This window comes from Drosophila grimshawi, unplaced genomic scaffold, assembly GCF_018153295.1.
Source record: "Drosophila grimshawi isolate 15287-2541.00 unplaced genomic scaffold, ASM1815329v1 contig_848, whole genome shotgun sequence".
Taxonomy (NCBI): domain Eukaryota; kingdom Metazoa; phylum Arthropoda; class Insecta; order Diptera; family Drosophilidae; genus Drosophila; species Drosophila grimshawi.
This window is the reverse complement of record NW_025063692.1, coordinates 14459977-14482959: the sequence shown is the minus strand read 5'-3', so window position 1 is coordinate 14482959 and position 22983 is coordinate 14459977. Positions and strand designations below refer to the sequence as shown.

Below are 22983 nucleotides of genomic sequence, written 5' to 3'. Positions count from 1 at the left end.
TCAACTACAAATAAAATGCGAATGTTAACTGTGTTAACACATCTCCATAGCCACTCAACTGCTTAGACCATTACAAATCGCCCAACTTTGTGGCACAGTGTATCATCAAACGCTGATCCATGAAGACCGTCTATTTCAACAACATTTTCGTGGCGAACAGTATAAAAAGCAGAACTGCAGTCAAGTCGCAGCTCGTAACGGCGCCAATTTGCAAATAAAATAATACCAAACAGTAAAACTTTAAATTGCGGCAAAAGGCCAGACGAAAGTCGACAAAGCCACCAAATCGGAGCAGCAGCGTCTGGCTACCCAAATACGCGACTCGAACGGATGAGCCTTAACTGAGTGTTGTGTGTGTGTGTGTGTGTGCTTTGTGGAGCGGGATTGGGAGCTGAGGTGCTCAGACAGGGGTTGGCGGTGCCGAGTTTCATAGGCAATTAAAAAGTTCATTGGTTTTATTTCAGCAGGACAGGACTGGGCCCCTGCCCAAGCCTAACCAGAAGCCCGAACATTGCCATCCTCTAGCCTCGGGGCATTTGCTGAAGGACGCGACAGGCTCTTGCCGAGCCATTGCCATTAGCATGTAAAGTGTAAACTAATGGCTTTGATTTTGGCTTGTTGGCTGGCTGGTTGGCTGGTTGGCCGGTTGGCCAGCAGCGTGGGAACAGCTTGGCGCACAAATGCAGATGGAGATGCGGGCGATCGAAGTGGTCCAACTCAGCTCAGCATCTATCTAAGAAATTTATTAAAAACTAAAAACAAAAAAAAACAAAAAAAAAACAAAAAAAAAACAGAATAAGAAGAATCGCACAGAAGTTAGCAAGAGAGCCGTGGAGCTGGAAGCTGGCGAGCATTAAGTAGCTTTAGTGGATCCAAGGCTTTTAGTTTTCGTTACCAACTTTGTGTGCGAGGGGCCTTGCCGTGGTCCAGAGTTCCTTGGAACTGTTCCCCGACTGCTGCGATGCTCTTATAAGTAAGCCATACACAAAAACTCATTAACAATGACGCAGCCGCCGCAAACGGTGCTCAAAAAAAAAAAACAAAAAAAAAAAAACAAAAAAAAAAAAACAACAAAAAAATAAATAACAATAACAGCAGCTACAACAACTACGGCAACAAAAATTAATGGAGTTTCATCATAATTTTTTCTTTTCATTTTTTTTGTGATTTTTTTTTTATTTTTTTTTTGCGTTATCTGCAAGCGAAAAGCGAGCCTTTTCGTTGCTGCTGTTGCTGTTGCTGTTTTTATTATTTATTATTTTTGCGAAATCTTAAAAAGCGAAGTCGACTCGAGTCAAGTCAAGTCTGCGCCTGAAAGATAATTACGGCTATGGCTTGGGCTCAATATTCGCTACACACACAAACACACACACACACACACACACACACACACACACACACACATATATACATGCACACACATGTATATACATATGCCTGGCCACCGTTTTGTAGCCATAGCACAAATTGATGAAGTGCATTAAAGTGTCTTTATATTGTGCGGCACACAGCCAAAACTCGAAACTCGTATTCGAACTCGCGCCCGATCCTTATTCAAGCCCCAAACTCAAAGTCAAAATAGTGGCAATCCCTGATTTTAATTTACAAATTGCTTTAATTTGTATGAGCAAAGTCTCTTCTGCTCAGTGTTTATTAGTCACCCCGCTCGCGCCCCTTTGCCATCAGTCAACAGAAAGCTTCTTCAATTGCTATCATCAGTTATAGACTGATGTTGCTGTGGGTGGTGGGTGGTGGATGGTGAGTGGTGAGTGGTGGTTGGTGGCGCCAAACTAGACCCACACACACAACGATGTCTAAAATGTCATGATTAACTGACCGCTCATTAAGACCACATGACTGGTTTTTTTCTTTTTCTTTTTCTTTTTTTCTTTTCCTTTGTTGTTTTGTGGGCCATATGGAAAACCCCTGTTAGTGCCCTTGGCAGCAGCAGCAGCTTGGGCAAACCCTCAACGGGGTCACATTTAATGTGTCTCATATTGCAATTAATTTGAACTCGAACTTTGCCTATGAGTGGGCGACTGATTGCTGACTAGGACATGGCTCGCTCCTTGAGGGCCGTCTGCAAGTAATTGGGCTTGATTACACTTTTTAATTATGTATCAAGTGGAACGGTCGACAATAATACAAACGAAGTACATTAAGCTCTAAGGACAGCAATATTGACAAACTCACTTCAACACTAAAGGAATTCCGTTACAAATTACACTTTACGTCCGTACACTTTAACAGATTCTATCAATTATATCTTACATTTTGTATGAGGAATGTACAAAGCAAATAATTTCCATTATTTGTGCATGTGTATTGCTTCCATTTAAACGCAATCAGCAACTTAACACTGCTCAATTTTGCATTAAACCAAAATTAAACTTCAGACTGTATTTCACCCACCGCTTAAAAACGTGCTTAAAACGTCATAAACTCTGGATGGCCATCAAATATGGGGCTAAAGCCGAAGGAACCGCTGTCCTGACGGCACCAAATTCATCGCGTCATTAGCTAACAACAAAAACAGCAATTTGGCAATTTAGCCAGTTCGTTGCTGAACCTTCAACATTAAAATAAAAAAAAAAAAATATAAAAAACCACAAAAAAAGGAATACCGAGTTAAGGGTTTTTACGTTGTGTTGTCGATTGCTGGTGTTGCAGCCAATTGGTTAACATTGTTGTTCTTGGTATTGCTTATTTAAAGTTTGGAGTGCTGAAAGGCTCATCGTGTACAATACAAGTGTACAAGGCATGGGGCTAAGGGTTTTCCAAACAGAAACACAACTACCCTCAAGCTCAAGCTGAACTCTTTGAATGTTCATGTAAACGGGTATATTACCAGAGCCACTAACTGAATTGTTAATTTGTTGGCAACTTGTTTTACTGGCAACATTGCCATCTCAAATTTATTCAGCGTTTGATTCCAACTTACAGTTTGTTTATTTATACAGTCTAAAGTTGCTATTAAATAAAGCAAACTTTGCTTTAATTATGTAACAGACAGTTGAAGGCATCTTGGAAATGTAAAAAACTTGAATTGAAATTGATTGACACTCACCAGGTTTTCCTTCTCATCAGCAACTACTCCGTATTCACACCTGAAAATTAGCTGACATTTCCATTGATATTTCACTGATCTTAATCAGTCAGCACTTACAATGCTCTTCAAGCAAGAAGATGGCTCTCTGTTAAACAGCTTGGTCAACAAAGTAAGGTTGATTCATGGTTGAAATACAGTCTTTGTTTTTTTTTTTGGCGCATGCTGAACAAAATTAACATTTCTGAAACTTTTTAGTTGAAAGCTTAATTTTAACAAATATTTACACGAACAGATAAAATCTTTAGCCCATTTTGCTTATAGTATGAACAAATTTAAACGTCGCCGCAAGCTGTCGATACTCATGTCGATGGTCAGGCAATCATGATCATGACTGCGACTCCGACTGCGCGGTACTTGTACTCTGAAACTGAAACTGAGAACCGGGGACGGGCTCTTACCTCTTGGTGCACGAGCAGCAAACAGCAAACAGCTAGCAGCTAGCAGCCAGCCAGAGCCAAAGCCAGAGCCAGAGCCAAAGCCACTCACTTAGACAACTCGACAAGTTAGTCAAGTCAAGTCGACTCGAGTCACTCACTTAGTCAGTCAAAGCCAAAAGCCAGCTTTTGCCATTGCATGCGTGTGTGTAGTTCGTGTGTCTGTGTGTGTGTGTGTGTGTGTGTGTGTGAGCCAGAGTAAGTGATTGTGCAGATAGTATAGTATACTCATGAATGTGTAGGCGTGTGTGCTTGTGTGTCTTCATTAGCATAATGAGCTTGATTGAAAGCAAGTTGATATTAATATTTATTGCACGGCAATTGATTGATACCCATTTGGGTGGATAATGCCAACAGTCCACATTTAGACAGCAACAACAAACAACAACAAGAGCTAATGCACAGGCATCTGTTCAAATTCATACATAAAACATTTAAGCTATGGAATGTGTTGTAGTTGGAAATGAACAATATGTAAAACACAATTCTCTAAGTAAAACAATGTTACAAAATTTCCTTATGATAGCTCATTGAGTATGGACTGTACATGGCCATTTGGCAGTCACCATTTTGCCATCATAATACATAATTCAGGGACTCAAGGTGGATGGCTGCACACGCTGCTAGAAGCCGCTAAATGATTCAATTGGCGCAGTAGGAGACGAAGGTCAAAGTGCAGGGATAAAAACGATGCTGACGCTGCCGCAAACGCAGACGCAGACGCAGCCGAAAATGAACGAATGAAAATAATGAAAAGGAGCAGGAGGTAACTGCCAAATGGCAGCGCATTTGATGGATGGCACTGGATTGAATCGGATGAGAACGGGAATGGGAATGGGAACGGGAATGGGAATGGGAATGAGGATGGGACGGGACGGGATGGGATGCTGTGAGAGGCTGTGAGAAGGGAAATGAGCTACCCCATGTTGGGCTCAGCAACAGCATTAGCATCAGCCAAATGTGCAATTTTGTAACAAATTAGCGAGATATCACAAACACACACACACACACACACACAAGCACTCAATACACACACACACAGACGCACACACAGAAATGGAGAGGTCCCTTTTGTTGAATGAAAAGTGCCGTTGTGATTATCACCGCAGGATATTCATCAGGTAACACACATACAGAGAGAGAGAGAGAGAGAGAGAGAGAGAGGGTGAGAGGATCAAATGAAAGGGAAGGGAAAAGCAGATAGGTGGCACCTCACTTCAATACATGTACATACACAAATCCTTAGACTTAAACTCATCAGCTTTACTGACAATGCGCCAAATCCTTTAATGCGCCTGCAGCAGCGCCTGTTAAGCAAACAGAACACATTGTTCCAGAGCATTGTCCAAAAAATATTGCTCTAAATCTGATGCCTAATGGGCATGCGTTGCGATCAAGTACCAAGAGCACATTCTGAAAAACTCAAGCCGACTCAAAACACACACAAAAGGCAAAGGACAAACAGGCATTGTCCTCGGCCACTTGACCAGCATTGAGACAGTCACAAAAGCTGGCCCAAAAGTCTTAAATAAACAAACTGACACTTAATTTCGAAACTATGGCATGGGCCTAAAAAAACATACTGAGACAGTGGGCAACCGGAATGGGAAACCGGAGTCCGCATTCCAAAATATGCGAGTCTACAATTCCAGTAAACGGTGAATTGGCAACAAGCCGAAAATTGTAAAACGTTTTTCACTCGAATTTTTCGCTGGCCAGGCGCAGACATACTTAAAAGCTAGTTTCCTGCCACGCCCACAACATCATACAACATCGGAATTGAGTTAAGTTACTGGCAGAGGTACTCTCTACCACTATATTATAGTAGAATCGCTGTCGTTCTCATTGCAATTGCACGCCCGTTATCATTAAAGGCACGCGAAAGTGTTCTAATTGCAAAACTTTTACCATGCCACCTTGCCACCTAGCCACCTAGCCACCGTGGCACCTTGCCACCTTACCACCTTGCCACCTTGCCACCGTGCCACCAGTCACCAGTGAGGTACTTCTTGTTACTGCAGTCGCAGCCGCAGTCGCAGTTACAGTTCCCGTTCAAGTTGCCGTTTGCTGTTTGCTGTTTGTCGTGGCAGCACCGCACAGCGTGTTTGTGGTAATTGCAAATTGCAGTGGCATGCAGCTGCAGCCCCCTTTGGTATGCCGGCAAACGTTAAGTTCCCGGCCCGGTTTGCTGAGTTCGAGTTCGGTTTTGGGTTCGGGTTCGCGTCCAATTCCGGACCCGGCTGCGGGTGAATACGCGGTTGCAGCTCGCCTTCAACTCGATGGTAGCTTTTAATTAAAAGTGACGAGTGTTTAATAAGTGGCAGGCCCCACGGAGCACGCCATGCAAATCCTGGCCAAGCCACAGGTGCCATCCGTCACCTTACCCAACAGCAATATAAATGCTACATGTGTACCAAAAGTTGTAAAAAAATAATGCCAGCAGCAACTATTTATAATGAATTTATCTTGATGGTATATTTACAATATTTATCCATTCCACACACATGAACAGACCAATGAAAATATGATTTACCCAGAAACCTTATGTTTCACTTCATTTTTTCATATTCCAAATTTATTTACAAAAAAAAAGGTAATCAATTTTTTGGTATGTTTAAAAATATTTGTTTAATCAAATCAGAATTGAATATAGGCAAATCTTCAGTTATTTTTTGTTAAGGATGAAAATCAAATTTTGCGAAATTCCAACGCTAATACAAGCCAAGTATTCTTAACCGGGCTATGTTTCCTAAAAAAAAAATTGGCCTAATGCATTTGTGTCATGTATAAACCCAATAGCCATTTAAGGTACGCGATTCCAGTTGTTGCGTGACTGCAGTCATTATATATTCCCATAAATCAACAGCAGTAATATCACATTGTTATTTATTTTTTCGCTCCTATTTACTAACGTTAATAAATAAGTCGATAGGTATCAAGGTTATGCCGTGAAGCTGAACTTGTATACGAGTATTTAACTAATCGCATTTTGGTCATAACAAAAGTGCATTTCGTGCCATTTAAATGCGTATTTCGTTTGATGTTCTTTCACACACTGTAACAATAAGAGTAAGCAAACATTTATTGTTTGCTGGCATTGTGCTAAAGTGCGACAATTTGTGTTAAATAAAAGGCGCAAAAGCATCTGCAGTAGCATTAACAATATAAGAAAAGTGTGAAGGCGTCCAGAGAAACGGATAGGAATGTGTTTATAATTGGATATTCAAATCAATTTCTTGGACCCCAGACCCAGAGCCAGGCCGAGAGCCAGGCCGAGAGCCAGAGCCAGAGCCAAAGCCAGGTCCAGTCTTAAGTTGCTGATAAATTGCAGAAAAGGCTGCATCATAAAACCAGTAACTGCTGCTGCTGTTGCTGTTGCTGCTGCTGTTGCTGCTGTTGCTGCTGTTGCTGTTGCTGCTGTTCCAGTGACAGTGGCAGTGACAAGAACAGAGACAACAACAGACACTCGGTGTCCGTTTGTCAGATTGTTTGACTGTCTGCCTTGTCTGCGCACATGCCTGCCTTCGTTTTGCAGCTCATTTGAATTAGCTATATGGATATGAACTTGAGCTCGAGCTTCGACTCGGACTCAGACTCGGACTCGGACTCGGACTCCGACTGGGGTTTTACCCCGCTGCGCGAGCTGTCTTCGGTTGCTTTTTGGTCAGTACACAAACAAACACACACACACACACAGTGTAATACTATGGATTTTTTATTGGCTCTGTTTGTCTCCGTCTGTGGCTGTGCTTCTGACTCTGTCTCTGCCTCTGCCTCTGCCTCTGCCTCTGCCTCTGCCTCTGTCTCTGCCTCTGCAACGGCTTCTGGCTCTGGATATGGGTATGGGTATGGCTCTGTGACTGCCCTCTTTTGCATATTCATTTGGTGTGGTTGTCGGCAGAACACCGGTAGCCAATTGTCTGGCAGTTAAGGTTGCACCAATTCGTTTAATAATAAATAATGAAACATATACTCATACATGGTATGTATGTATGTGCTTTAAAAAAGCGTCAAGCGTTCAGCAACAGGAGGAGACGGACTCGACAACCTCGCCAAACTTGACTTATTGATTTCTTTATTTGTACATTTTACTCTCATATATTTGCATGCATACAAATGTATGTATGTATGCATGTATGTATGTATGTATTTACTATAGTATGCATAGTATTTCTTCTTGTATTTTTCACGTTGACACTGTCTGTGATAAACGGTGCGTCTCCGACTACCAGATCCAGTTTTCAATATGCTGACTTTGATTAATGACCATGTATTAAACTATGAGTTGCGTGTCTATCGATTATATTTTACCTTTATACCCTGGGCAAGCAAAGTATAATAAAGCTGTGCAAATATAACACACAGAATATTCGCTAATACATATGTATACCCTATATTTCCTTGATCAGCTTTCGGCTAACTCGTGCTACAAGAAATTGAGATGGAGATAGGATGTTTTCTGCATCCATTTGCTGTTAAGTTAATGACCTAGTTAATGGGTATCTGGCAGTTGAGCTCTCTCTAACGATCGCTGCACTCATGCTTGTCGCGCATTTTCAAGAATTTTAAATTTCATAATTTTCGATTGAGTAGCAAAATGATTTTCGGTGCGGCATTTAAAAAATGCCAAATTATGAATTCATTGCTGGCGGGCAATAAAGTCGCCATTTGATAAATTACCTTCTAGTTAAGAGCTGAGTCGGTGTGTGTGTGTGTGTGTGTGTGTGTGTGTGTGTGTGTGTGTGTGTGTGTGTGAGTGTCTGAGTATGTGTCGAGGTGTAAGATAAGCTACCATGCCACCAAATTGCTCAATCATATTAAATAAACAAAACACATCATAAAACTTACGAAAGATTCACGAAATGTTGACGTCTCTGCTGATCAAGTATATGTATATGTATGTAGATACATATATGGCATTTATACAGATGCAGATGTCTGTTATAGCTTTATCAAACCTGATGCCTTTTTAAAAACTACTTAACATATTATGGATTGTCAGCTTAACTTTGCCAAAATGCTTTTGTGACCCTACCAAACGAAATATGAACAACGGCAAATAAATATAAATAAATACAAAACGCCGGCCAGCTATTTTAGAAAAAAAAGTCTACTAAGCAAGAAAATTATGATTATTATTTAATGACTCAATAAATAAAAGATTTGCTGGCCATATTGTGACTCGGGCTATGACCAGATAGATAGATATATTGCCATTGTGGCTGGCCAGTGTAAGCGTTAGTGTTACTATTGTTGTTTTTATTGAGCATTAAATGACTAATTAACAAAACGCAAAAACACCATACCACACCACAGCACACCACACCACAGCACAAGCAGCAAACAGCAAACAGCAAAGCGCGATAGACAACATCAATTAGTTGGTCGCCAACAATAACAACAGCAACAGCAGCAACAACAACAACAACAATTTATGGGTGTATGTAGTTTTATGGAAAGTGCAAAACAAGCCATAAAAAGGCGCCATCAATGATAGTTTCTGATTGAATTCCGCACACGAGAGAGCCGCTGGCACGAAAAACGAATACCAAAAATAAAAAAGTGCCTATTAAATATTGTATAGAAAAGTGCATTCATTGGACATTATTGTTGTTGTTGCTTTTGTGTTGTTAGCCGAACAACAAAATCGTGTATATCATTTCATTTGAGTTAACAATTTTTTATGAGCAGTTAACAAGTTCCGCCATAATTATGATCAGCTATCCAGAGCTCTACCCGATAATGGTCGCACTGCCGATTACTGGGCGAACAGCAATAGTTGCAACTGCAACCTCGGCCCTCAGTGCATTCAGTGCCCCATAGAGTCATCGTTGCGGGTGCTTTCTATTATCAGCGTTTTTAGGCGCAAAGTAGAAAATTACAACCTGCACACACGCTAACGCTAATGTAAGCAGAGCCCCAAGACCTTTTGCCGGGCCCCGAAAATTACCTACAATTTTCAGGCAACAACGTTTAGGTATTTTTTCTTTTTCTTTTTTTTTGTTATTTTTTTTTTTTTTGGCTGCAGATGCAGATACCTATTCCGATGCTCAAGATACTCCCTGTCTCGCTCCCTCTCTCTCTCTCTCTCTCTCTCTCTCTCACTCTATGCATCTTCCAGTCTGGAGGCCATTTTCTCAGGTTTTCGAAGATATTTCACGGCTCCGCTGTAAGACTGACGAATGTGGGAACATCGTTGGCGACGAATCTTATAAACGTTTTCGATTTGTATACCCTGCGCCCACTAAATATGATTAAAGCGGCATCTGCGACCCATAAAGAATGCATACTACGACTCTTGATCTTAATGATATAAAATATATATAGAGTCGCGCATCAAGTCAAGTTTGTTAGCAGCAATGAATGAATGAAACAACTGAGAAATCGTTTGTATAATTTAAAACTATATAAATAGGCTAACAGTTATTCCCAAAACTGAAACTTTCTTGAATTGACCACATATATTTTTGCAGATTTGATTTCTTATTAAGAGGTTAAAAGAACTTAAATGAAAGTGTATAGAACAGGGTGTCTGCTAGTCGCACACTTTTAACTGGAGCACTCTAACCTGGTATTAAGTGAGCCGATGAGTAAGCCTATGGAAGGAACTCAACCTTGCTGGCAGAAAGAGACTCTGACTAATCGTATGTGAAGTGAAGCAGCAGCTCTTGATATTGTTGCCGCATATTGTTGCAGGGCGATTGCCAGGCAAATTTGTCATGTTAACAACGACAGCAACGATTGCTGTCAGGCGGACTTGACAAACAACTTGGCAGGTCAAAGGTAATGCTGCGATTTTCATCAATGACAAAGTCATTGAGAAAACTCTGCACTGAAATTTAATTCATTGCATACAAATTTCTACTGCACTGCGCTATAGTGGTTGCTGCGGTAGCAATTGGGGCCCCTGCTCATGCTTGCTATTTGCATGCAACTTATTTGTCAAACGAGAAAACAGCAGCAAAAGCAGACACAACAATTTTCGCGTACACATTTCAATTGAGAAATTGTTATGTGGCAATCTCTGCCAACCGCATCAGCATCAGCAACAGCAACGGCGACATCCATAGCAACAACTTTTGGCTGCAACTTCTTTGTAAAACAAAACTTGACTTGGCTTGTAGCCAATGGTGGGCGTTGCAACCAAAAAAAAAATCGAAAAAAAAAGAAGAATGAAAAAAAAATAACAAAAAATTTCATTGCGTTTCAATTGCATTTGGTGCATATTTTGTCGCCGTCGTTTGAAAATAGCACGCATAAATATGCATGCCTCGATAGATTTTGGCACTCCAGCAACAACAACCAGCAACGCCTGCAACGCCAGCAACAACGCCCACTTTTATGCCCACATCCCACAATCCCCCACTCATCGCCAGAGCATAGCTCTTAGACTGGCTGTGTGCATTTTTGTCGTTACCAAAGTGCCTTTAAAATGAAATTGAAACTGAAACGAGTTTTATCGCTCTTGCTGTTGCTGTTGCTGTTGCTGTTGCTATAGCCATAGCTATTGATGTTGCTGTTGCTGTTGCTGCAGTTGCCTTGCAGCTTTGGGTCCAGCTTCGTGCCGTGGCAAATCAATTTTTTTTACTCGGCCTCTCTTGGCATATTTTTTGGGGTTGGGGTTGTTATTGTTATTATTGTTGTTGTTGTTGCTGGGGATAATCGTTGCGCTTCATCAGGCCACAAACATGAAACATGAACATCATCAACGCCATTTCAACGCGCGCCTTGTGCAAAGTTAAAAACCTAATTTCGGGCGTAAGACTCGTCCTGCTCCGACTCAACTTGATTCGACTCAAGTCAAGACTCAAAGTTCGACTACGCTTGTGCACAAGGACAACGTGGCCTAAAAAAAAAAAAGAAGGCATATAAAATGCTAAAGTATACGCTCGCTTGGTGGTAATCACTGCACATACATCTTAAGCAGCAGGCGCAGCAGCAGTAACAGCAACAGCAACACCAGCAACAGCAACAGCAACAGCAACAAGAACAACTGCAACACCAAAGGCAAGGCGACTCATGTTGTTGGCATGTCGCTGGAGGCAAACAGTGTTTGTATGTTTTTATATATATTCATATAAATATATTTTAACATATATATATATATATATATATATATATATATATATATACATTATATATATACATATATATATATAAGTATATATATATATATGTATATGATTCGTGCGCTGTAATGCACGAATTGCTCGCAGCTTTAGCAAAGATGTTGCTGCAAATCATGTTGCTGTTGTTAATGCTGTTTGCTGGCAGTGCTGGCATTGATAATACGCCCAGCTTGACCTTATAGTTACGCTCAGATATTCAGACATTGGATTCTAAGGCGGCAAAGTCATGCACCTGTTCAAAGCACTCAATGCTGACGTCAAACTGTTGTCGGCAATTGCAAATTTTGCTCATTTACTAAGCCGTAGAAAGCGTGTTTCTGTTACAGTTGCTACTGCTCAATTGTTGCAGTTGCAACTGCAGTTGCTACACTCAACAAAATTAATTAACTCTTAAGAGTCGAAATAATTGTTTTATATTTTTGTTTTGTAAATAATTTCTAGAATCAATAAACTACAAATCATTTATTTTGTTTCAGCCTTGCGAAAAACAATTGGCAGCCCTACAACTGAAAATAGAAATGCAAATAATTATGTGCTATTTATTTAAAATGTTCTTTGTGCAGATTAAATCGAGCTGGCCATTCATGTTGTTTTCTGAGTGCATCGATGCACCTTCTTGCGCTGCATTAATTGCACTAGAACATTTCATATTAATTTAAAAACGCTTTCGATTAACTAAAAAAAAAAAAAAAAGAAAAGAAAAGAGCGTCGAGCGTAGAGCGGCATTGCATGCCGGCACACACGCAACTTTAGCAGCAATTACAACAAGAAGAACAACACAACAAGTAGCAAGTAGCAAGTAGCAGCAGCAGTCGCAAGTGCAGCATGCAATTTTTACTAGCTATGAATAATGAGTCAAATGGAAAGCGGCAGCAAGCAAAGTGTTTCTGCATGCATTTGTCAATTTAGCATGCCATCAAACATCCTTTCAATTCTTTTTGACAACAGCCGCCACAGTCTCAGTCTCAGTCGCATTCAGTCGCATCGCATCGCATCGCATCGTCAAATGTCATGCCACATGGCTGCCGGGCAGCCATTTGCATGCCTCGCTAGAATGCAACGCAGCGTTGCAATTGCAACGGCAACAGCAGCTGTAGCTGCAGCAAAAACAACAACAAAACAAAAAACAAAAAACAAAAAAAAAGCGTCGGCGTTGAGCATCGCTTCACTTGTCAACGCGAGTGACTAACGAGTGCATCATTAAATGATTTTAACGACTTCATTTACTGTTTAGCATAATATTTACAACTGCCGTCGCCACATTGCTGCTGCTGCTGCTGCTGCTGCTGTTGCTGTTGCTGTTGCTGCTGCCGTTGCTGTTGCTGCTGGTTCCTGTCGCGGCAAGTGACAAAGCGTTGAAGGCAATAAACCAATAAGTGACTGATAAATTTGATTTTTGTTTTAGTTATTGACAAGCAACCTATTTATACTAATATAATGAAATGATTGCCAAGCATTTGCTTAAGCGGAAATCGAAAGGATTATCTGCGATGGACCGTGAAATGAACATAGCCCAGTTAGAGAAGCGCATCTAAATATCCGAATATAAATATTAGCATTCTATATGTGGAAAAGAAAGACATTTTCAGAGATTATATAGAAGCATTTAACATTTGTATAATTATTGACAGCATTGTGGCAGATAAGTTATCAAATCTTACATAACTATAAAGCTTAGTAAATAGTAATAATTTCAGATTTGATTTTACAAATTTTATCTTAGCACCATCAAAAAAAGAATTGTTAAAACTATAAACGAAATTATTTCTTTATCACTTTTTCTCTAATTCATTTGCTAAATTAATACGTAAGCTTCGTTGCACAAAGTTCCACTTGCTTTTGTCTGATGATCAGTGCTCCAATTTCAATCGATTTCTTCAGATTCAGATTCCGAATTTCAATTTGTCAATTTACTTAAGTTCAGAGAGTCGATTTGCAGAACCCATTTCTTTACTTTCCTGCTGTTTGCCTTGTTGGTGATAAATCAGTACAACAGCCCACAGATACCACCCACAAATAAATCAATGCATTCCCGGCCACGTCAGCAACAAGAAACAGCTGGCACTTGCTGCCTCACCAGCATCAGCACCAGCAACCCATAACTACAAACATAATAGCCAGGGCAAATAAATATAACAAGCGAACAAACAAAACGCGTTTACAGTTAATAAATAAATATGGTGAAAGATTTGAACGCTTTTTGGGATTGACATAGTGCCATGTACCATGTACCATGTACCATGTACCATGTACGATGTACGATGTAATATGTATGTTCTCACATAGACATACATGTACATGTACATAAGCATAAGCATGTATGAAAAAGGAACCAAACAATCAACTAGCAAAAAAGTTTTACGGCCATCCGCTTCGCTCGTTTTCTGTCAGCTTGTCGACTTGTCAGCTTGGTTGTCTTCGTTGCCTTCTTTTCTTGTCAGTCAGCACACTTCAACACTTGCCAGAAATATGGCCACATAAAAAGACATGAAATGTGCAGCAAAGCACTAAAATAAATACATAAAAATCTTACATGCATCCCACTGTACATCCATCAGGGCATACTGAGGCATCCAGCCAACGGCCAGTTAGCCGTCTAAGCCGGCTCACCAAATAAACCCAGGCGCTTTACAACAGCTCACAATTCACAACTCACAGGCACAAGCAGCTCAAGCGTTTGTGCATTTGTATACATATGTACACAATGCCAAATCCGTTATGACAAACAAACTGCAACACACAACACCGAACAATGACGCCTACAATGTACATTGTACATTATCTGCCTTGTAGGTCGCCTGAGCCGCTTAACTGGCTGATCTCTATTGAAAATCCCTTCGAATAAAGCCGATTCTCACTCTCACTCGCTCCCCCTCTCTCTCTCTCTCTCTTTCTCTCTCCCTTCATGTTGCTCTATTTATCTATTTATATAATTTGTGACAAAATAAAAGCATACAGGATGGAAAAAAACAAATATAGTTAGAAAAAAATGTGTATAATTACTATGAGAAATGTAGTAATATAAGAATGCGATAAATGTTAAAGTGAAGTCTATATAATAAAAGTGCAATTTAAGCGCATTAATACGAGCATCCGCATTGAATAGTTTAAGTGAAGAGTGTACAAATCATAAGAAAGCAAAACTGTTTTTAGACACGCATCCCGAGACCAGTGCCGCCAGCGAGTGCCCATCTTATATGGCTCTCAATTTTATATATCGATTTCAGACCAAAACCAAAAAAAAAAAAAAAACCAAAAAAACTGCGACTTCGACTGCGACTGCGCCTTTTCGGTATGATTATCACAATTATCTGTAATTCAGACCATAAATCATTTCATTCTGCAGCAAACTTTAAACGTAACCCAATATTCCATAGCTGTTGATGTTGCAGTTGCCTTTATTCGTTTTCTTTTTGTTGCTTTTGTTTTTTTTTTTGTTTTTTTGTTATCAAGTTGTACAAGGCTTTATATAAAACATAGATACATACATACATATAAATAAGTAAGTTTACTGCCTTACTGGCTAACCGAACTCTCTTGATTATTGGCCATATAAGGCACTACGTAGCCAGAGCCGTCGCCAAGTTGGAAATCAAATTTACAGCACGATCAAACAATTCAAAAAGCTGTTTCGCGTTTGACTCTGGCAATTGATTGCCCCAGACGGATGGACTGACGGACACCCAGACCAGATCCGGGGGCCCCTATCTCTCGAATCGATGTGTATAGGTGTCCAGTTGAGTTTTGGCCAACTAGCTGTTGTTGTGGTTACTGCTAATTCTGCTTTTGCTGCGGCTGCTACGGCTGCTGCTGCTGCGGCTGCTGCTGCCAAGCATTACAATTGATTAACTCATGAACGTGCATTCAAATCAACGCTGACAAACGTTTTGACTTCGCGTCAACAAAATTTATAACAAGTTGTGGATGTTGATTTGGCAGTTGCAGTTGCAGTTGCTGCATGTGGACGTTAATGTTGTTGTTGTTGTTGTGGTTGTGGTTGTGGTTGTGGTTGCATTTAGCTTATGCAATCGTTGCGAGGGTCCTCAGCTTGGCCAAAAAAACACAACGAAAATGCCAATGAAGGCCTCACATTCAGCTACCCTCGGCAGCTGCTATTTTGACCAGTTCTTGCACTGTCGGCCCGATTTCCACACATAAAACAACACATTTCTTAAGGTAAGGGTTTGGCGTTGGCTTAAAAGGTGTAAGCATTTGCCATATTAAATGCAGTCTGCAAACTTTTACAATGTGTGAATCATTGATGCTGAAGCTCCTAACAACTTAACAAAGTACGTAGTTTATTTCGTAGAAATAAATAATGTTAATATCCCCATATCAATAATCAATAACATCTGGTCAATAACATAAGTTCAATAATGTGAAGTTCACAATGCACCTATTTGGAGTCCTTGGAATATTTAAACTAATACATTTACCTAGTCAGTAGGCCAATTGATGACATAATAAATGTGATAGAGAAACGCGGCGGGGGCGGGTGTTTGAGCTTGTGGCCGGTAGCATTTCAACGCCTGTCAGTGGCCTGTCACCTGTAAGACTAACACTTCGTTGCCAAGCAAACTGAGTGTTGAATAATAGAGACAGAGACAGAGACAAAGACAGAGACAGTGACAACGACAAAGACAAAGACAGCGACAACGTTGCAACGCACAATAAATGCGGTGACTCAGGGCATGGGGTCAACAGTTGTGTGTGTAGTTGTGTGTGTGTGTGTGTGTGTGTGCTCAAATAGTTTCAAGTAGACTGGTTCTACGTAAAGTGGTCTACTCCACAAGGGGGCCCCCATTCAGAGTGTTCAAAGTATAAGGTACTTGAACCACTCGGACATACATATAATGCGCACACGTCGTCGACTTTAGTTGCTAGTTAATTAGAAGCGCACTCAGCCCATTTACGATTGCATTGTTGTTGTTGCTATTGTTGATATTTTTTGCTGTTTGTAATTGCATGGCCATCTAATATGCACTTAGCTGGTAACTGGTGGTTATTTATCCATTTATCGTATCTAGTCTATGCACTCTATTTCACTTTAAACACACATTTAAGCTAGCCAATTAAAAATACCAAAACACACATCTCCATATACATATATATATATATATATATATATATATGTATGTTAAAATTAGCCATCAGATAACATATTATTCAATATTGAAAATTTGGTCTCAGATAGTTGCAATAAATTTCAATAGTTTTTTTTTATTTTTGTGGTACAGTTCATTAGTAGTGGAACTTTGGTAACAAATTAGGTGGGCATTAAATAATGGATTTCACGGCTAAAAATTAATTATTTTGAATTGAGCACAATTATTGAAACATGCAATGGAAATAAAACACAAAAAATCAGTGAAAACTGTCAATTTGCTTAATGGTTTAATTGTGTACGGCAAATTATGCACATTAACAGGAAATGTTAGTGAGGAATGCCATTGGCAGAAGTACATTTTTAAACTGTCATATAAATTTCATGGAGTGCATTGCGTATACGCCGCGATTACCAACTGTCTGTCAGCCACAAATTGCAGGTCTATGTGACGTTTTTGCCGGCAAGCCAAAACTGCAAGTCAGCACTACCAGATGTATATGAATGTGTGTGTGTGTGTATGTGTGTGTGTGTGCATTTGTGTATGTGTATTGTGGTAGCTGCGAGGGAAAACCAATTGAAAATGCTGGCAGACGTCGGCTCCTTTGAAGGCGCCAACCGCGACCTTGTAATGCGCTCTCGCTTCCACAACTCCATTGAGTCATATCTTTCTCTCGCCATCCCTGTCCATCGACTGTGTGTGTGCCGGCGTTTTTTGGCTTTTTAGCAGCATCATGCCAACTAATTTTCCAAATGACGCAAGTTAATTGCGTTGGCCCAGCCTATTGTCAAAGGTGAAAATGCGCAGACAGTCGCACAAAGCGGGGCGCATTCATTAAGCCAAATCATATTATAAAGTGAATATGTCGAGCAAAGGGAACCAAACGAAACGAAAAGAATAAGAACACTATTGCACATATTGCGGCTGGTAACCCTACACTGACAAAAACAGAACTGATTCAACTGACTAAGCCACTAGCTAATATTTAAGTAATCACATAATAATAATAGAAATCAAATGCAGAATTGTTTATAATTATTTTGGTTGAGCTCAAACCCTGCTTGAGTTGTTGAATTCATAAATAAAATCTTTGAGATCTTAACAATTAATATTAATAAATTTTAATTGGCAATAGAATAAATAAAGGATTATAAAGATAAAAAATATATAAATTGTTTGCCAATTCAACTTTAGAATCTTTTTTTACTTCTTAAATTTAAAATTTAAAATAAAAATATAATATAATATTTGAATATAGTTCTCAAATTGATATAAAACAAAATTACTTATACATATATTTAAATATAAATATATATTGCGCTTTTGTACACGTTGTGTACATTCGAAACATTTCTCGCTGTGTGGGGCGATAGACAAATCTATGGCATTTACGTCGCCTGCTGTTTCTGGGCAGTCAGGGCTACCGATGAGCCCTACCAATGAGCGACGCCCTGGCGCCTAACCGAGTTGAGAACACAACAAATTAGTCAATGACGCGGCGATCTTGCTCCAGCTGGCTCACAGTTCACATCACAGCAGCGACCTCAGTCACTGTGTATTTGTATATTTCCATTAATATATTATTGCTTAATTTCTTTTGTTATGCTGATTATGCCGACAGACAGTGGTGAGCCAACCAAACGAGGCCCATACGCAGGCCCAGGCCCAGGCCCATACCCAGGCCCATGCCCAGGCCCATACCCAGGCCCACAGACAGAGTGGTCCAAGAGTCAAGTCCAAGAGATGTTCATGGGAAAAACGGCAAGAGCATTGCATGATTTTCAATAATTTAACAGCCACAACTTGGGCGCATACATATTTCAATAATCTCCTGAAGTTTTTTTAGTTTTTTTGCTTTTTACCGCTGTCTGACAGTCAGTCTGTCTTTCCGTCCGTCCGACGAACCGGCAGGCTGCAACACATGTTTTGTGCTTTGTGTTCAGCATAAATGTTAATTTTAGTTTGTCTTGGTAATTTATCATTTTTGTATTTCTCATATTTTTTGTGTATTTCGCGTCGCGTCTTTAAACGCTTTTAATTAAAACCAATGCGCATGTGTAACTTTCTTAAGCAGAGCCCAAGATTAGAGGGCTCTACGCGCTCGACTCGAATAGCATAAGCTGGACTACTGTCTAGTCGCTCAATATACCACACAATATATATATATATATATACGCACACACACACATGGTAGAGGCCGCTTTGAACTTGGCCGACAGCACGTTTGTAAAATGATTGATGTGGTATTAATTTTAATAAACGCCTGTCCGCTCCATCAATATGCATATCGGGGCCCAACTCGATACTCGACTCCGACTACGATTACGGTCACAACTTTAACTCGAACTACGATCGCGACTGCTACTCCTACTGCGGTTCCTACCACATCTCTAGCCCAGTTTAAAGCGCATTTTGTTATGCGGTTCTACATTTAAAATAGGCACACGCAGCTGCGTGGCGTCTGCACTTTGTGCCCATGACTTTTACTGGACACTTGACTCTGGCGTCATATTTTTCGAACTTGTTGTTTGATGTTGTTGTTGTCGTTGTTGTTGTTGTTGTTGCTGCTGTTGTTGCTGCTGTTGTGGTTGCTGTGGCTATTGTTGCAGGTACGGTCATGAGGCCAAGTTCTCAACGACTGTCGGCTGTCTTGCGGCTATTATTGGCGTTACTATCCCCATTAAATGTGTCAGCTTATACAATTGCTCATCAGTTTGTCATCAGTTGCCACAAATTAGTAACTCAAGTCAAGGTGCAATGTTTATTAATCCATAGTTCAAGTAATCCGACTAATTGTATGTGATTTACGTTAACTTGCATTAAGACTGATTATTCATTTTGTATTTTAATATCTATTTTTCTTTTTTTTAAATCAGCATTAAATGAATTATATGATTGAAACGGACTAATGTCTTCTGAAGGTGTAATAGCCTAGGCCTTCGACTACTTGAATAGTTCATTTTTAACTTTGAAACCATCGAATATTTTTTAGTTAATTGCAAAAATTATTTGCAAAATTATCAGATCTGAATATTGAAAATGAATTTGAGCCAAAAGAAAAAGTAAATACTTTGAGTGCCGCATTGAGATCTTTGGGGTTAATGTTGCGTGTGTGTCTGTCACAATCATCATTAAGGTTATTCAATTTTATTATGCTTAAGCAGGAAATTATTTGTGTTACCACGTTGGCATTGCCCGAGTTAAGTGTTTGTAGGTCGAAAGCGGCACAGATCAAAGCTAAATTTCAGTTTAGGACCAGTGTGCAGAAATCATTATAGACTGCCTCTCGACGTGCACAAAATAAGATACATTAGCGCTTCGACTAATTCTCAGATGCTCAGATACCAAGTTAGTCAAATAGTTGTATGCTTTGTATTTCGTGCTTTATTATCAGAGGTTTGCACATTGCGAAAAGTCAATTATGTCTATGGAGCAACGTGAAAATGTGTTGAAAAGTCATAGTCTTATTGTTTATCTACAATCTCGTAATACGATACATGCATCGACATTAGATCACTCGATCAGTCGATCAGTAAAGAAAGAAAATCATTTCATCGTTAGCTTCACACCTCAAGTAGCCCAACTGAGCCAGAATAATTGATTTCAGAAGCGGCGGATACCTGAGAGCCTTCATAATTGCCATGTACTCTTCTATCTGTATCCGTATCTGTATCTGTATCTGTATCTGTATCTGTAGTGTCTGTGGCCTGCGTATCTGCTAAGCCGTAGCGTGAAATTCGTTTGCACACAGAGCGAGCAGCGCTGAACAAGCCGCACCTAATCGATTTAGGAACTGACTTTTGCTCAGTTTGCGGAGAGGATCGCAGACTCGTCAGCAGCATTAGATGTACTCGGTTTGATCATCAACAATGGCATCCAAAACCCATCGCATGGGTGAGTTTATTTTATAAATCATCTACCATGGAAATAATTCATAGATGGGCTCATTTTTACGCCACTTTCGTCTAATTGAAAAGAATGAAAGCAAATATATTTTCAAGAACTATAAGTGTGTATCGATAAATACAGGTCTGTAAGTACTGGGCTATCTCCCAATAAGATAGTGTAGTACGTACCAAAAACAGTCTCTCGACTGCCGCAGTTTGAACTGAAGCCCTTAGTGGGTTCTTCATAAAAATGCCACTGTTTTCATCTTAGCAAGGAAAGATATACGACAATGTTAATCAAAAAGCTTGCTCAGATCAACATAGTTTGTATTATAAAAAGTAGCATTATTTCTGAAAACTATATTGTTTCAATGGACCCGTTTCTCCTCACACTTCTTTGCAAACTAAAGTAAATCTAACGATTTTAGCTACTATAATCTGAATAGCTGATGTGTTATATATTTTTAAGCAATTTAACTTAAAGTTGGCATTTTCGGTAACAAGAAATTATAGAAGACGATTTAGACAAATTTAGCATTTTTTTAAAAAAGCCTAAATATTTATAACGTGTAAAAATTGTAATTCTCTTTTTTGAATATGACTCTTTTTTTCTTTCGATTTGCAGAGAGGCGTATGCAAAATAAATGTAAATAAAATTAAAACAATTTAGATAAGCTTAACTGAAGTCAACATTTTATTTTGTCAATACAAGCGTAGCCTTGTTGAATGTATCTCAAGAGTGCTGACCAGGAATACTCTAAACACAAATGCCATGTTGGCAACCCTGAACACACACTACAACTCTTTCAGGCATTATACAAATTTGCTTGCTGAATGATAATTGTAAAGGAGATCAATGACAATGTCTTTGAGCTGTGGATCATACGTATTTACCACTTACCGGATTGACTTGCGGCTTCTGCAAATGTGTCGCGATGTTTGTGATGTTCATGCCTGCCATAGCCGGAATCTGTGAGCCGTATAATTGACCGGCGGTCGGTGTCATGTCCGTTAACATTTTAGTTGCTGCTGCTGCTGCTGTTGCTGCTGCCGCTGCTGCTGCTGCTGCTGCTGTTGGCGTTGTAATTTTGAGGCGTACAGCAAGTGTATGTTTTTCGTTTGTTTTTTTTTTGTTTACAAAATTTTGTTTTTCTTCTTTTGAGGAGCTAGTTTTCACTCCAAAAACAATGCACACAAAAACAGTGTTGTTATGTTATTTAATGTTGTTGCTGTTGCCGTTGTTGCTCTTACTGTAGCTGCTGCTGTCTAAGGGTCACACAAGGATTAGACACAGAGAAACACGCGCGCTCTCTCGTCGCAAACAATAAAAAATATGCAACAAAAAGGATCTTAATAAGGATTCTAACTGCTTCAAATGCACTTTTCACTGTCACTTAAGCTGAGCGATTGCAATTGTTATAACGGTTATTATGGTTTATAGATATTTTGCCGTCGGCTGTGACTTTCACTTTACTATGTCAGTGACAGTGACAGTGACGATTTGACAGACTACCTCTCGCTCGCTCTATATATATATATATATATATATATATATCTCACTCTCTCTCTCCCTCTTTCTTTTCTCTCTTTCTTTTTCTTTCCAGATGTGAGCAAACAGCTTATCAAATAATGATGCCTGCTGCTGCTCCTGCTGCGACTGCTGCTGCTGCTGCTGCTGCTGCTGCTTCTGCTGCCACTGTGTGACTGTGACAGTGATTGAGGCAGTGACTGTCACTGTGACAGTGACTGTAACTGTGACTGCGACTGCGACCGTTGACGTACTATGTATGAAAAGGTGACTCGATGTTGTAAGACTTGCCAATTTGAATGGGACGCGAACGCCAGTTTCTGATATTTGACGACACACACAACTTTTGGATCAAGGATGAACACAAGCGGTAAAAATGCAAATGTACATATAATGTACATACACATCTATAGTACAACTCAAGCAAAACAATATTAACGCGTTGGCCAGCAAACAACGAACATAAAAAAAAAAATACAACCAAGAAATGTGATACAAACGCACTGGAGAACGCACTTGGAACTGTTATATGTTTGTTGATGTTATTATTATTATTAATATTAATATTATTATTATTATTGTTGTTGTTGTTATTGTTGTTTTCGTTGTTGTTGTGGTGGTTGTGGTTGTTGTTGTTGTTGTGGTTCTCGTTGTCGCTTATTTGCAGAGGCGTCGGCGGCGACGTTGGCGACAAGGAGGCGTCTGCACAAGCAAACAAAAATTTTTTTGGTATCCGCGCAAAAGTTTTCGGCGTCGTCGCTGATCGTTCAAAGGCTTTCAACTGTTTCACG

General features: G+C 39.8%; 1 protein-coding gene across 2 annotated transcripts in view; it reads right to left on the bottom strand.

The window, feature by feature from the left end:
• Window positions 1–22164, bottom strand: part of LOC6564503 (transcription factor Sp9) — a 29198-nt gene extending 7034 nt beyond the window's left edge. For both annotated transcript variants that reach the window (XM_032738158.1, XM_001991881.2), the window contains exon 1: window positions 21566–22164. In XM_032738158.1, the coding sequence (XP_032594049.1) occupies window positions 21566–21682 (117 nt within the window). In that variant the 5' untranslated portion in view covers window positions 21683–22164. The remainder of the gene's footprint in view (window positions 1–21565) is intronic.
• Window positions 22165–22983: the final 819 nt, after the last annotated feature.